We start from the raw sequence: 13,912 nt of genomic DNA, 5'->3' as shown, positions 1-13,912 counted from the left end.
TCAGGCACACTATTGCACAGGAGGCTATTACTGCTAATAATTCAATCCAGAGGCATAATGACAATTTGTGGATCAAGTCATCTAAAATCCAGTATTGGCTTTGTTCAAATGCCCCTATGCTCTACAGCAGAGATCTTATTACTGTTTGAGTCATGATCAATAGGAAAAGGAGAGCTCCCACATCCGCCAAAACTGAAAACTATAAAAATGGTGTAAACTGTGGGCAGAGTGGATTTTGGAATCTGGGTAAAACTGAACTCAGAAGCAGATGGAAAGGTGTTTGGGTTTTTTTTTTCCCCTTCCATTTCCTGGTTACTCAAAGACCCAATAGCCAATTGGAATTACTTGCAAGCTTATTAGAAATAAAGACTCCATCCTGGAAGCTGCTTTTTAATGAGATTTTTCAGGGGATTCATAAGCATCAGAAAGTCCCCAAAAGCAATGATTAGCTCATTTCCCACTGAGGTAAAATCAGTTGAAACCAAAGATAGCAACTGAATTTTCTGAGCGCCATTAACTATTATGTGCATTTCACTAAGAGTATGGTGTTAAATCACCAGGGAAAAACATTACACTGGGATATTTTTTGACCAAACCAAAATTCACCTTTGCAATTTTAAGATTAGGATAGTTGTTAAATCAGGCTTTCCTCACATAATGAACAGTGCAAACTTACTATTTTTGTTCAATAAGCACTATTAATAATGTCATTTAAATTGTCGTATTAACATTAGGGACTAGAATAGTGTACTCACTGTATTTTGATTCCCCAAATGCACAGTCCTTAAAATAGATGTGAAACAGATGCATGTGTGACTTTGTACGCTCTCTACTTTCATATGTACCCCAGCATTAGCTACATCTGAAAAGAAACTTTTCCTTTTATATAACCTGCAAGTAAAGGTAAACACTGCTCTTTCGTGCTACACTTATCTTGTAAGATTTCAACAATAATCTGATATCCTCAGGAATGGGCAGATTCCCTCATATTCCAAGAATTAATGAACAACACTCTCCTTCTGGCTTTCTGGTCCTGACAGAGGCCGCAGCATGTGACCAGTACATCCCCAAAGGTACAGAGCACAGGCTCTCAGTGTGGGTGGGTATAAGAAACAATTTAAAAATTTCAAATACTCAATGGTAAATTGAGTATGTCTCTTCATTAGCCCTCAAAGGACTAAACAAAATGACAACTATTTATGCTTTAACTTGAAATTAGGTAAGTCATTTTGTTACTACTGCTTATCTTACACTGAGCAAAGCATGCTATTGATACACAAGGTATCTTTTGACACATTTGTTTAATAAATACAGGACAATGACAGAAAGTGCTTCAAAATACAGGGGAAAGTGAAACGATCATAGGTATTAAGGTTTCAAAAACTATTTTCCACCAACTCTGTTCAATTAATTTCTTACAGCAACTCAATTAGCTATCTTTTGTTGGCTCTAACTCCCAACTCCCTGAAATGCTCTTGGAGTAGAAAAAAGCATATCTGTGCCTAAGGAAGTGTGGTTCTAATCAGCCAACACAGAGTGCTCCTTTCTCCCTAGAGATGGTCCCCTACAAGCTCAAAGCAGTCAGACCTCTCCCACACCCCAGGCCATCAGTACAAAATATCTATAATGCCAGTCCCAGCAGCAGCTTACACTTAAGCAGGGGATGCACAAACATGAATGCTATACTAAAACAGAGATGTGTACAGACCACAATGGGAGGTGACAGAAAAGCTTGTTTTAAGAAGATTAGGGAAGACTTTCAGAGGGCATGGCACTGAACTTGAGAAACAAACGGAAGACATGGGGGCTGAAACCACATTGTGAAAGGTTAGTTGACAAGTTTGATTTTTATTTTTCGTCATTGCTGCTTCAATTTTCCCACATAAGCAATGTAACCAGCAAGGGCAATGACTTTCCTAATGTCTGCTGGTGAGAGCAGCCTTACCAAGGCTGCAAAATTTCCTTGTGTTTTATCTTTTATAAGTCATGTAAATTTTTGCAATCTGCTCCCAAACTGTTCAAATTTATTTTAATATAGAAATATTTCTAACCTAACTGATGCAAATAATGTTTAACCCTGTGATTTCATGTCTTCTGGTAGGGGTGAGGGGAGGCAGGAAGAGCCACCAACATGCTTACACTGCACTGAACATCACGCTCTAAACGTGGGGAATTTCGGGGGTATGGAAGTGGGGCAGTGATTTGATCCAACCTATTTATTACACAGATTTCTGAATCATGTTAAGCCAGATTTGTAATAAAGCTGGGGACTCCCTAATTAAAGTGTGCTAAATACTCTTGGGACAAAGATATGTCACTGAAATGTTTCATGAGAAACAAATATTGTGGGCTTTTACAGGTACAATTATAAAATAAAGCACCTATTTACATTCATGGGAGAATTTGTCATGTGAAATATTTTTAGAGAGTTGACAATGTAGGTACTAAATACCTTCTAAATCTGTGTTTTAGTTGCTTATATTACTGTAATATTAATAAAGTCTTGCTTCAATTTGAAAGTTAACCAATGATAAAAAGTTAACATTAAAATCCAGAAACAAATTGAGCTGAAAAATGAGAAGATTCAATACAGGTAACTATTTCTTATGATTTTAATGTAATGTGTGTGTGTTTTCAACAGTAATAACTTGAACAATTAGGTTTCTTTCTTTCCAAATGATGGATTTAACCTGCAATAGTGCCCACAAAGTTATATAATTAAAAACAAATAAGAAGGAACTCCAAACTGGCAGCACTGACCACAGAAGTACCTAATCCCCAATGTGTCCTTGTATTCTAATTACCATACACTCACACTGAGTGGTTCTTGAATGAAGGTAATTTAGTTTCTTTAAAATCAGCAATAGCCATAACTCTGTTTTATTACATACAATGCTATGTCTGAGAAAATAATTATTCTGTAAATTATGGGTGGCCAAACATAAAAATGGGGCCAGCGAGCCTCTCTATATCCCTAGGCATGGAAAGGGTTCAATGGCTTCTCTAACAAGTAGAAAACTAGATCCCACATTAGCAGCCATTTAGCCCTCTCATGGCCAATGCTCACTTGAGTAGAAAAGCTGGTCTCCCAAGTCCTGCTTGGTGTAAAGCACTCAGTCATCATCTGAAAGAAATTAACAAAAACCTCCCTGTGCGTGTGGACTGGTTCCTAAAATGCAAGAAAGAGACTTGGCAGGAAGACCAGACATCTGTTTTCTCTTGTACTGAATAGGTTCACCAACCAGCAGATAGCTGCTTACGGGCATGTGAATGCAAATGGCTTGAAGCACGGTGGACCTCTGTGAGGAAGGGGGATTAAATTCCTGCTCCTTTGACTGCCTCTTTACTGAGAGGAAGGAGGGCAAGCTTACTATTAGCCAGATAACTTCCAGTGATTCACTGACCCCCAGCAGGCCAAAGGAGGTACTGCTGAAAGGCCCACTGAAACCACTGTATTAACAGATAGCACTAAGGATGATTTTCTCTTCTTTCATAGATTGGGAGCTTTTTATTTTGAAAATGCACACATTTGTGAAAAATGCCAAGTTCAATGTAAACAGAAATGGCCTTGAGCTTTTTGGAAAACCTCTTAGTAAGTTTAGTTGGGTACTTGATTGAGGGAACTCAATAAATTTTTACATGTCTTATTCTTAATTCTCAGTATCTGCCCAAGCTGGGAAGAAGATTTTTCTCTCACTAAATTAGCTTCTTTGATCATCAGCAAAACTTAATATCTACCATATGCCAGGTACCGAACAAGGAACTGAAAATTAAAGCAGGAATAAGAAACAATCACTACTGCCTACAGCAGCGCTCCAGCTGTAGTTTGGCAATTTAGTTTCATCACCCCCCTACTCCCCTTGTTGAAAACTCCCTACATTTTTTCTGATTACATAAAACAAGCCTTTCAAATATGACAACATAAATATTCAAAACTTAGTGTATGGTGACTAATTCACTAGCGGGAAGTGGGCGGTGGTAGATCCCCTATTGCCCAACCTTAAGAAACAAATCTAAAGTTCTTTTAAGATGTGTACCACCTATTTTTGCTCCTTTTTCAGACAGTACCACTACAGATACTATGTGGTACATGACAGTGAACCCTCTAGCATGTAAAATACCTTTCATAACTCCAATGATAGAATAAAAACAAAACTGAGTTCAGGAAACTCAGTCATTTTACAGAAACCTGAAGAAATTCATTAAGTATGGTCTTTCGGCTTACCACCAAAATTTCTGAATCTGTTCATCCTTCCTTTTCTTCGTCAATTGACTAAAGATCCTGAGGATGTCTTAGAACACAGCACTCATGATCGACCCAAGAGGAATCTGCACTCAAGGTGCACAGCTTTCATAACACAGAGCCAGCTCTACCCAGTCCAGTTTTGACTAAATGCCTCACAGAGTACTACTTAGAGATGTCTAAGTAAGTGCTCTAAATAAGGCGCCTGCATTTGTGGCAGGTTGTTAAAACAGGATTTTTTTTCTAACTGTTTCTGCAGAGGCAATGGGTGAAAGGCACTCCCACATTCCAGAGTGAAAAACCAGACCACCTAAAGAGCTTGCATTAGAGCTGGCTGGGGAAGCGTAGCTGACCACCCACATCCTGTCTAAGAGATTGAGCATTTACGTGGCGAGAATAGTAGACGCACCATCTGCGCCATTTCCCTGTCACTGCCATTGAAGCCAGATGGACAGCTGCACAGACCACTTTAAGGTTTGACCTGTGTCCATGGAGCAAGGTAGATACAATGGACCAATGTTCCACTCAACCTGAGAAATCTTAAAGGACAAAGGGCTGGCTGAAACGACCTAAAACTACTTTCTCACAGAGAGATGACAAATATAGTTGAGGACCATGCCAGACCATTGTTGCAGCTTTCTAACAAGGATGCCTTGAAGACACATTCTCTACCTCCAAGGAGCCACAAGTAAGAGGGGCAGGGGAGAGAAGTCAGGGAAGGAAAAGAAGTTAAGGGATCTCTAGAAAACTCCCAAAGCAATCCAGGAAAAAAGTGCCAGCTTTTGTTTTTTTGCTTGACAAGAGAAATCAGTACCTGATTATGTCAGTGTGAGATTGTAGGGTCTGTCTCCCTTAGGGTCAGACAGGCTTCTCTCAATATGCCCAGAGTAGAACTACTGTTGCCTATATATAGGAACTAGAGGGTAACTGAGGCCCCAGTTCAGGTCTTATACACCATTAAAGAATGCAGATTGTTTTGAGTAGTGAGGGCCCTGAAATTTCTGTCTTTGTTGAAGTCCTGCACCTACTCAAAGGAATATTCACATCCTAAACTTCTGCCCTTCTCCTAATCGAATAAGCAATCACTACTTCCCCCTTTTATAACCTAAAAGAATGTTGTTGGGAGGTCTCAGCCAGTTGAAGGTTAAATCAGTGAACATTTTCCTTCTATCAATCTCATCTTTACTGTCAGAATAAGGATGAGGTAAATTCCTTTGTGTTATATGAAATTTTCTCTCTCTCTTCTCCTGCATGTCCCAGGTCCCTACACATTAGATAAGTATCCTTGGTCTGCTCCATTCTAATAGAATTTAACCTTGTAATTCTCCATACATTGTCATTAAATTGATTTTTTTCTATGCTATCCTGTTTGATGTTTTGATTATTTGTGTAGCCCTAGAAGAATCCAGGTGGGTACAGGACAGTATCCTGTGTATCCTATCAAGACCAAAAAAATCTTTCCCATCCTTTACCATTGCTCCAGCCATGAAGGGGTTTGAAACTACAAGTTTAAAATACGGAAGAAATGACTATGCCACTATTCCCTGGATAGGCTTACTGCTAGGAGTAGACCTTAGCCAGGGAAAAGGCAAGAGATTTAATGTTACATAGTATACAAAATAAGTACAATTGGACATTTAAGTTATAAGCACCACACATGAGTAATAGTCATCTCAAACTGTTAACTAGAACTTATTATTTTAAATAGGAAAAAACTATGTTACAATCCCCAACTTCCTGAAATATAGCCAAATACTTCCTTTCTTCCACAATTTCCAAAAAAATATGTAAATATGCTACAGATTCCTATGTGTAACGACATAATAAATGATGGTAGGTTATAAACCTTTAAAATGCTTTTTCCTAATTACCAAATAATAACGCAGTTAGGAGAAAACTACTTTAATAGCAGTAATTTTTCTCAGTACCAGAAATATCCAATATACATATCCCCTTTTCTATCTCTTGGCAGAGTTCTCAAAACCTTGACATGATTCCCATATAACATAAGACTTTCCCTATGCAATGTTTCATTTAAAATACTTGATTGAGGCCAGAATTAATAGATAGAAATGGGTGAAAAAGTACCATAAGGTACTTAATGTCCCATGAAGTCTAGATATGAAAAGAGGCATTCTACAAAACCAAACCAGGAAGACCTGAAGAGAGTAATCAGAATGCCATGGGTTCTGCCCTAGATCCACCTGAGCAGGAAGCAGGAGCTCTAAAGAGTGGGTTCAAATAAATGGACAGAGAAAATTCTGTAGGGCACAGATTTTTTTAACTGTATGATACTATTCATTGTTTACAGAGGCAGATCAAACATTCTGTACATTATCATGCAACATAGGTATTACAATAACTATTTCAAAGATGTATTAAATATTTGTGAATATATTTAATATATTCATAAACATATTTAAACCTCATAATCACTGTCTTTCAGCAGTGCCACAGGGAACTGCTCGATACTATGGACGAATAATCTGAAAACCATGGTGCTTGATATTTACAGTTTCTGTTTAACTTTTTACCCTAGAGTTCAAAAAGATCTAAAATAATTCCAACTCAATCCAAAGCTTTAAAAATATTAAAAGTCAAGGACAACTTTAAAAGGTGATTCCTTCCATAATTCCTGAGATCTTTATTTACATTGATTCTTTTATTTAGGGAAAATCTCTATCTTGCTAGCTGCATGTATGTCCTATGATTTGCCTTAAAGTCTTAGGAGGTAACTAAACACTTTATCAGAGTTTTTTAAGTTCCCTAAATCTTTTTTTATGAAAATGTGCCTGTTCCTCGGATTGACAAGTAGCAGAGGACGGCACAAAAATGACTTTCCTCTGTACATCAAGAGAAAAAAACTAATATAAAATGGTATATTCTTTTCAAAAGATGAACAAGTGTCAAACTTCTGAGTTTTTCACATGAAAATATTTTCCACAGCAATACAAGGGCCAGAAATAAGGAAAAAGCTACAAAATTATAGGACTATCGTAAGTACACTATAGGCAATAGGTACAACAATATAACCCCAGTTTATATTTGGACAATAAAAATGGGCACAAGTATCAGTTCAATAGTACTGCTCATTTAGAACACTAAGTTTATCAGAACTTGAGTTACTACGTGACTAAGAGTAGATTTATGACTTTTGTACAGAAAAATTGTACCTGTCCCTTACATTAAAACTACTAGTAAGGTTGCATAAAGCATATAAAGTTGTATAAAGTATATTTATATAGCAAAGTATTGCTAAGGTAGATTGTTATGTTTTTCAGAATAACATTCTATACATAATATCTTAAGTGTTTCTAAAATGTTTTAATTCTTTCAACACATATTATTATTATTATTATTTGAACAGTATACACTTTCAATCCACAAATACCTGATTACCTGAGAAAGTCTGGTGTTATTTCTCAGTTAAATTATGGGTTTATATAATGTGCTCTGTGAAACTCACATATTTATAAGACCCTCTCTTCACATGTAAAATTATGAGGAGCTGTCTGGGACAATCACTACTGTTAAGGACCTGCAGGCACTGTCCAGAAGTAAGCAATGGCGGCTACGTGGGAGAGAGGGGAATGGAACTGTCACAGGAAAAGCAATGTGTCAGCCTCAGGACCAAAGCCCAGGACAAAAGAAGCCACTGCAGGATCTCAACTTACCTTTGCCATTTGAGCTTGAACCCCACTGGCCTTTAGGGCGGACACAGCTTTCTGAGCTGCTGCGGGACTATCAAAGTCGACAAAACCGTAACCTGAAACATAGAACACATTTATAAGATATTATTTTATGATATATATGGTTTCTGACTTTATGCAACAGAAACAAAACTCTGAGGTCCTGACAGGTCTCAAGCTTTAACAGCCACCAAGCTGTGTTTTCCTACGTGGACCCATCCCTGTTTTACTTAGAACTTTCCCTTCTAAGTAAAAAATGCCACACACACAGCTTTTCCAGATTTCTTTCTCAGGTGTCCTATAGTTATTGAAAAAGGTGGGGGCGGGGAGACATTTCAGTTACCAACCAATGTTTAAAAAAAGGAGAGCAATCAACTTCAGAGAAACAGCATTTTTACACTTCTGTAAGAAAGATGGAGCCATCCTACAGAACTGAGGACAGAAACAAAGTGCTTACTCTGGAGACTAAGCTTTATTTTTCAAGTTAACTACACTCATGAGATAGGTAAAATATAAATGATCTAAACTTTAGTTATTGGCTAAGAATGTCATTACTTATTTACCTAAAAATATAGCTCATGATCTCCCTTCAAAAGAAATGGGTTCTACCTCCTAAATACCCAAAATAGCTGTTTCAGCAGTTCATGCCCTAAAGTCTAAAAATTACATAACAAAACAAACAACCTTCTAAAAGAGGCCCTAGTTCAAAGCTTATTTATCCATAGCTTTACAAACATTTTAAACAAGATGGTCATCTGTTTTCTCTGGCCACTACAATCAAAAGCAGGAAATCAGGGGAAAGGGGCTGGGTTGGGTATCCCTTATACAAAATAAGCATATGGATGGTATCCAGCAGTGAAAATTAATAGCAAGCAATAAAAGGGAAAAATTATACAAAGAATAGGACTTATGCAATAGAAGATCAAACAGCCCCATAAATCTCAACTGACCCCATGAGTACAGTGCTATTGAAGCAGGCTATCACTGATTTTTCATTGTGAGAACTCTGAAGCTATTAAGAAAAGGTTAAATTATATTTAGTACATCATTTAAAAGATCAGAGTGCCAGACAAAAATATCAACAGAAATTTTCTGAAAAGCTAAACCTATTATAAAACTAATTTTACATGAATAAGAACATTTTGAAAAAAGAAAAGTATTATTTGGAAGTTGCATAAAGGAGAGATAGGCCCTAATATTTTATAGATATTACAAAGATACAGTAATTTTGATAGCAGGGTAGGCATCAATACAGACAAATATACATATCAAGAAGGCTAAACAGAAAGCTCAGAAATAGTCCAAAGGTCAATTTGCAGTATTAGTGCCAAAAATATTGCCTGGTAACAAAATAAGTTGTAATGAAATAGAGTAGACTATCAATTACAGAAATAGATGTTTTAGGAGAAATGAGTGTTAAAGCCGAAGCAAGAAGCAGCTTCCTTATGTTACTTGAAATTGGATTGAAGTAGGTTTAATTTGATTTAGACAGTGGGGAAATAGCCAGGCTGGACCGGAAAAGAAGAGGTTGATCCAGGTAAAAGTAGAGAATACTTCTCAAATGCCAGGTTGGAAATTAGGTTAAACATATTTTAGATGATTTTAGAAATCCACTGTTAATGCTAATTTGCCAAACCTCTACAGAGACACACACAGGAGCTCATACATATTTTATTACCAAATACAATTTTAGCAGATCATAAATGAACACCCAGCTACACTGAAATGATATAATTTTAAATAATGGATATTTAATTTTGCCCCCCAGTTTTACTGTTGTTAATAAATTATATTAAACAGAACATCTCAAAAGCTATTATCCACCCAGGTACTACTAATATTATGTTATTTTCTTGTTACGAAAAATCCAAAATGGTTCTATTTTAATGAATTGTTTATATCCATTTCTGGCTTTTCCATGTAGCTGTTTCATAAATATTTGCTGAAAACAAAGATAACAGAAGCATGTGCTTTCCTATTTTCTCTTATACCATTACTTTAAAGTAAATATAAGACTACGTAAAATTAGGTTACATGGGCTCAGTGGGTTTCATTATATAAATTGTACAAAGTTGTTTTAAAATGAAGGTGGAATCCACTAATCACACAGCACTCTCTGACTGGGTCCCCAGGAGGACTTTCCTCAGATCTCAAGATGACAACTGACTGCTGCCTTCTAGATTTCCTGCCCTTTGTGATGATTGAATTTATGTATTCTACTTCTGCTTTAATACCAGCAAACAAAGGGCCCCTCTAATAGCCTGAGATTTCCTGCTCTTGCTTTTATTTTCCTCTGATTTTTTTTCCTCCTCAACTCTATATGTGCACAATTGTATGTGTGCATGGATGACAGTGTATGTTCTGGTTTTGTTCCAAACTCTGAACATTAATTAGTACTTAAGCAGTGTCACAGTCTTTGTGAGGTGTTTTTTTTTTTTTTTTTCTGGGGTGGGGGCTGAACTGCCACAGACAACAGTGTGGGGAATCATTTAGATATCTTTTTTGGCTAAAACTGACAAAAAATGAAATGTAAAAAAGCAACTGAATTGTGACTTTTAAAAATTTAATAGCTAAGGTACATGTTATTCAGAGCAATTACTCCTTCAGCTAAATTTTGTCTCGTGGTTGTCAGCTCCAGAATGTTTTGTGACAAAAATGTTCTGTGACTGCTAGTATTTCTCATTTCGTTATAAAATTCTTTGATTTGTTCAGTCTTAAAAAAAAAAAACAAAAAAAAAACACAGACCACAAGTAATACAAAGTACAAAACACAAGAACTTCTCATTTTTACCCCGTACTCTATGATATCTTATGCAGCAATCTGTCTATATTTACCCCTTCATCTACCTAACCTTACTTTACTGATAACATGTTATTGATCTTGATCATGAGCTACATTAAATGTTATTTCTTGTCGTTTGTCCTGAAATTTTAAGGAGTTCTCCCTCACTTTGAGGAATTTATAAACCCATTCATGCTTACTCTTTTCCCTCACCCACCCAGGAGAAATCTGTTGACACCTACTGCTGAGAAACTTGCCTGACAGGGCTGAGAGCCCTGGGGTAGCTCTACTTGACTACCCCAACCCCATGAGGCAGTTATCCTGAGACCTGTTTTAAGTGAGAGTTCCAGGAGATGTTATATCAAAAATCAAGTTCTGAGTCACTTCAACTCCTATTTCAAAGCCCCAAACATTTCTGCACTTATTGTTGGACATTTTCTAATTATAAGGGGTTTGTATTACAGTATTAAGCTTAAAGGTAGTATTTTAGATCATGCTGAGTATTCGGTATAATTCTGGCTCCTAGAGAATAGTTTTGCACTGGAAAAGAACGTAAATTTCTCAGTTCAGTGGTTGGATGGAGAATGCAACCAGGGAGGCCACGCATCCCAGCACCCACTTACGTAGGGCAGCCCTGTGATTTAACACACTGATCTGAGGTGTTAAGATTTATATTTACTAGGCTATAAAACCACTTGCCTACTGTAATTTCTCTCGGTTTTGAAAGAAATGTTAGAGATCAGCTTCTTGTTTTTGCCAGCAAAAGTCCATCTTTCTTTAGAAAATCAAAAGATTTCTGCCCTCCCAAATCACTGAGATAAATATGTTAAGTAAGACTCATCTTGGCAACTAAGTATATACATTTTAGTCTACAATTTGACATTTAAAATATTTATAGAATATCACTCTCCATAAAGCACTGCTCTATTCACTCTCCCAAGGCAACACTGTCTTAAATGTGCCCTGCTGATTAAACATGGGCTTAGATATTTGTCACAACAATGCCTTTAAATTTAGGAGCTTTAAGAAGAGACATATATACAATGAGCCACTTCAAGTCTAGATTAAAGCAAAGGGCTAGCTTCTAAGGCAAGGCCCTACATAGGGCTCATTTCTGTTCTTTGCCTTTTTCAGATTGTGTTAAGACACAGTCATCACTGCTACTTGAAAAACTAGAGTCTAATTAATGAGGAGATTTGCCTTCTCTGCCTATTTCTGTCAACCTTATTTCAATTCATGGGGTCAGTATTTAGCCTCAAAGTCAGCTGACCCCATTCTTTCCTTTTCCTAGAAATCACATGCCTATTGTTAAGTCAGAGGCGCACACACTGGGGCTGCCTACTGTAGAAGCCTCTTCTTCCAGCTCAGGGAGCTGGATGAGCTCATCCTAATTACACACAAAACTGAAGGTCAGTGCATCAAATTAATGCAGCAGCATATTTCAAAGGGGTGTATGACCTCTCCTCCCTGTTACAATCTGGTCAGTGAAAATGGTTCTCTCCTCCCTGCTGCCAATATTGTCAACAGGCATTCAGCAGAGAACAATTGGGTGTATTGAAACATGTAATTAAGTACTGCTTAAAACTACTCTATTCTAATTAATAGAGCCAATTTGCACAATATGTAATCTTTTCAGTTCTTTAGTATACAGTCCAATGGTCTTCAGTCAGCAGCTCTAATCTCCTCAGGCTCAGGAAAGAAAAGCTATTTTCTAACTCTACTCCCCTTTTAAAAGCAGGGGCTAAATGCCAACTAGTATTATGCATGTTAACTCCACTGGCGTCAAATCTGGAATTCTGGCAAACTAATCGCTGTTTTTGTGTTTCCAGCCAAAACTTGACTAGGGACAAATGTAAGCAGCACATTGACATTGTGCAAGACAGAAACTGGTGACATATAAGATTTGGTTTTTAATAAAACAGAGTTGGCTTTGAAACCAAAGACTAGGAATAAAATTTCATTTTCCTAAACCTATGATTTTGTAAATCATTAGTCAAGGAAACATACCTTTGCATTTGTTCGTTGTCTTATCCAAAATTGCCTTTGTGGAGACGATTTTCCCATATCTAAAAAAAGAAAAGCAAAGTGTTACCACTAAGGAACCTTTACTAATGTCCAAGTCCAAAGAACATACATACTTTTCAAACATCTACAAACTTTCATGTACAAAATGTTCTTTATGTAGGGGTAGAATTTTAAACTTAAAACTGAACCAAAAAAGGGAATAGATAGGGCCTCCTATTTGAATCTTTGGATTACAGTTTGATGTTTAGCTTTGAGGAATCAGGCATTTACCTGGCAATCTTCACACAAAAAAAAGGGAATGTGGACATCATTAAAACTAGTTTCTTCTAGTAACACCAGGTCTGTGATCAAGTACAAAGTCAAATGCAAGACCACAGACTTATTAAAGGAAAAGTACTATGACCCACACAGCTTTTATAAAATAATGGGGGAAAAGTGGTCTGCACTATAGCAGCTCATTTGGGTTTCACAGATAGCACTGCGAAGTTAAAGGTCATCACAGAAGGGCACATGTGTGCATGTATATATTTAATACATTTGATGATACATTTAAAAAGGATTTTTAACCTAAGATTTTTGATAACTGTTTATAAATACTTAACACTTTTAAACTCAGTTGTAGCTATTATACACTATTTTCACTGAAGTGTGTGTGTGTGTGTGTGTGTGTATATATATATATGAGAAATTGATAGCCAAAAATATAAAACAACCGGGAATGATTAGTTTCATGAGGCTCTATATGAGAACTGCGTTTAAATTTCTTAATGTACAATAGAAGTTAGGGGAAGACAGAAAAAAAAATACAGAACATTAAAATTATTGTACTGTTATTGGAAATGAAACAGCAGTATAGCTTATCATATGTACAAATTGTATGAACTTCCATAGGGACCAGTTCAGTATTGAAGGCACTATAATCTGCTTTTCTTCTAAAATTTAGGTAAAAAAACTTACAAAATTAATTTTTCCAATTACTAGTATGGAAAAGCACATAACTTCTATGTATCTGAGACACATTCTGTTTATACATGGTAAATTCAAACACTGTTTCCATAAAAACTTTGTTTTCTTTATTAATTTCTCATGATTATTTTTGAGGACTAAAAAGAATGCTAAAAAAATTTAGGAAATGTATGTTATCTGTGTAACATTTCTAGCCTTTTTTTTTTT

The 13,912-nt window shown here is 36.5% G+C and overlaps 1 protein-coding gene across 5 annotated transcripts in view; it reads right to left on the bottom strand.

Moving 5' to 3' along the window:
* RBMS1 (RNA binding motif, single stranded interacting protein 1) overlaps positions 1 to 13,912 on the bottom strand; it is a 200,486-nt gene that overhangs the window by 25,995 nt on the left and 160,579 nt on the right. For all 5 annotated transcript variants that reach the window (XM_004674612.2, XM_004674613.2, XM_004674614.2 and 2 more), the window contains 2 exons: positions 12,722 to 12,780; positions 7,918 to 8,009 (listed from right to left, as the gene is read on the bottom strand). In XM_004674612.2, the coding sequence (XP_004674669.1) occupies positions 7,918 to 8,009; positions 12,722 to 12,780 (151 nt within the window). The remainder of the gene's footprint in view (positions 1 to 7,917; positions 8,010 to 12,721; positions 12,781 to 13,912) is intronic.

Source organism: Condylura cristata, unplaced genomic scaffold (genome assembly GCF_000260355.1).
Source record: "Condylura cristata isolate star-nosed mole 26May11 unplaced genomic scaffold, ConCri1.0 scaffold00002, whole genome shotgun sequence".
NCBI classification, from domain to species: domain Eukaryota; kingdom Metazoa; phylum Chordata; class Mammalia; order Eulipotyphla; family Talpidae; genus Condylura; species Condylura cristata.
This window is presented reverse-complemented; position numbering and strand designations above follow the sequence as displayed.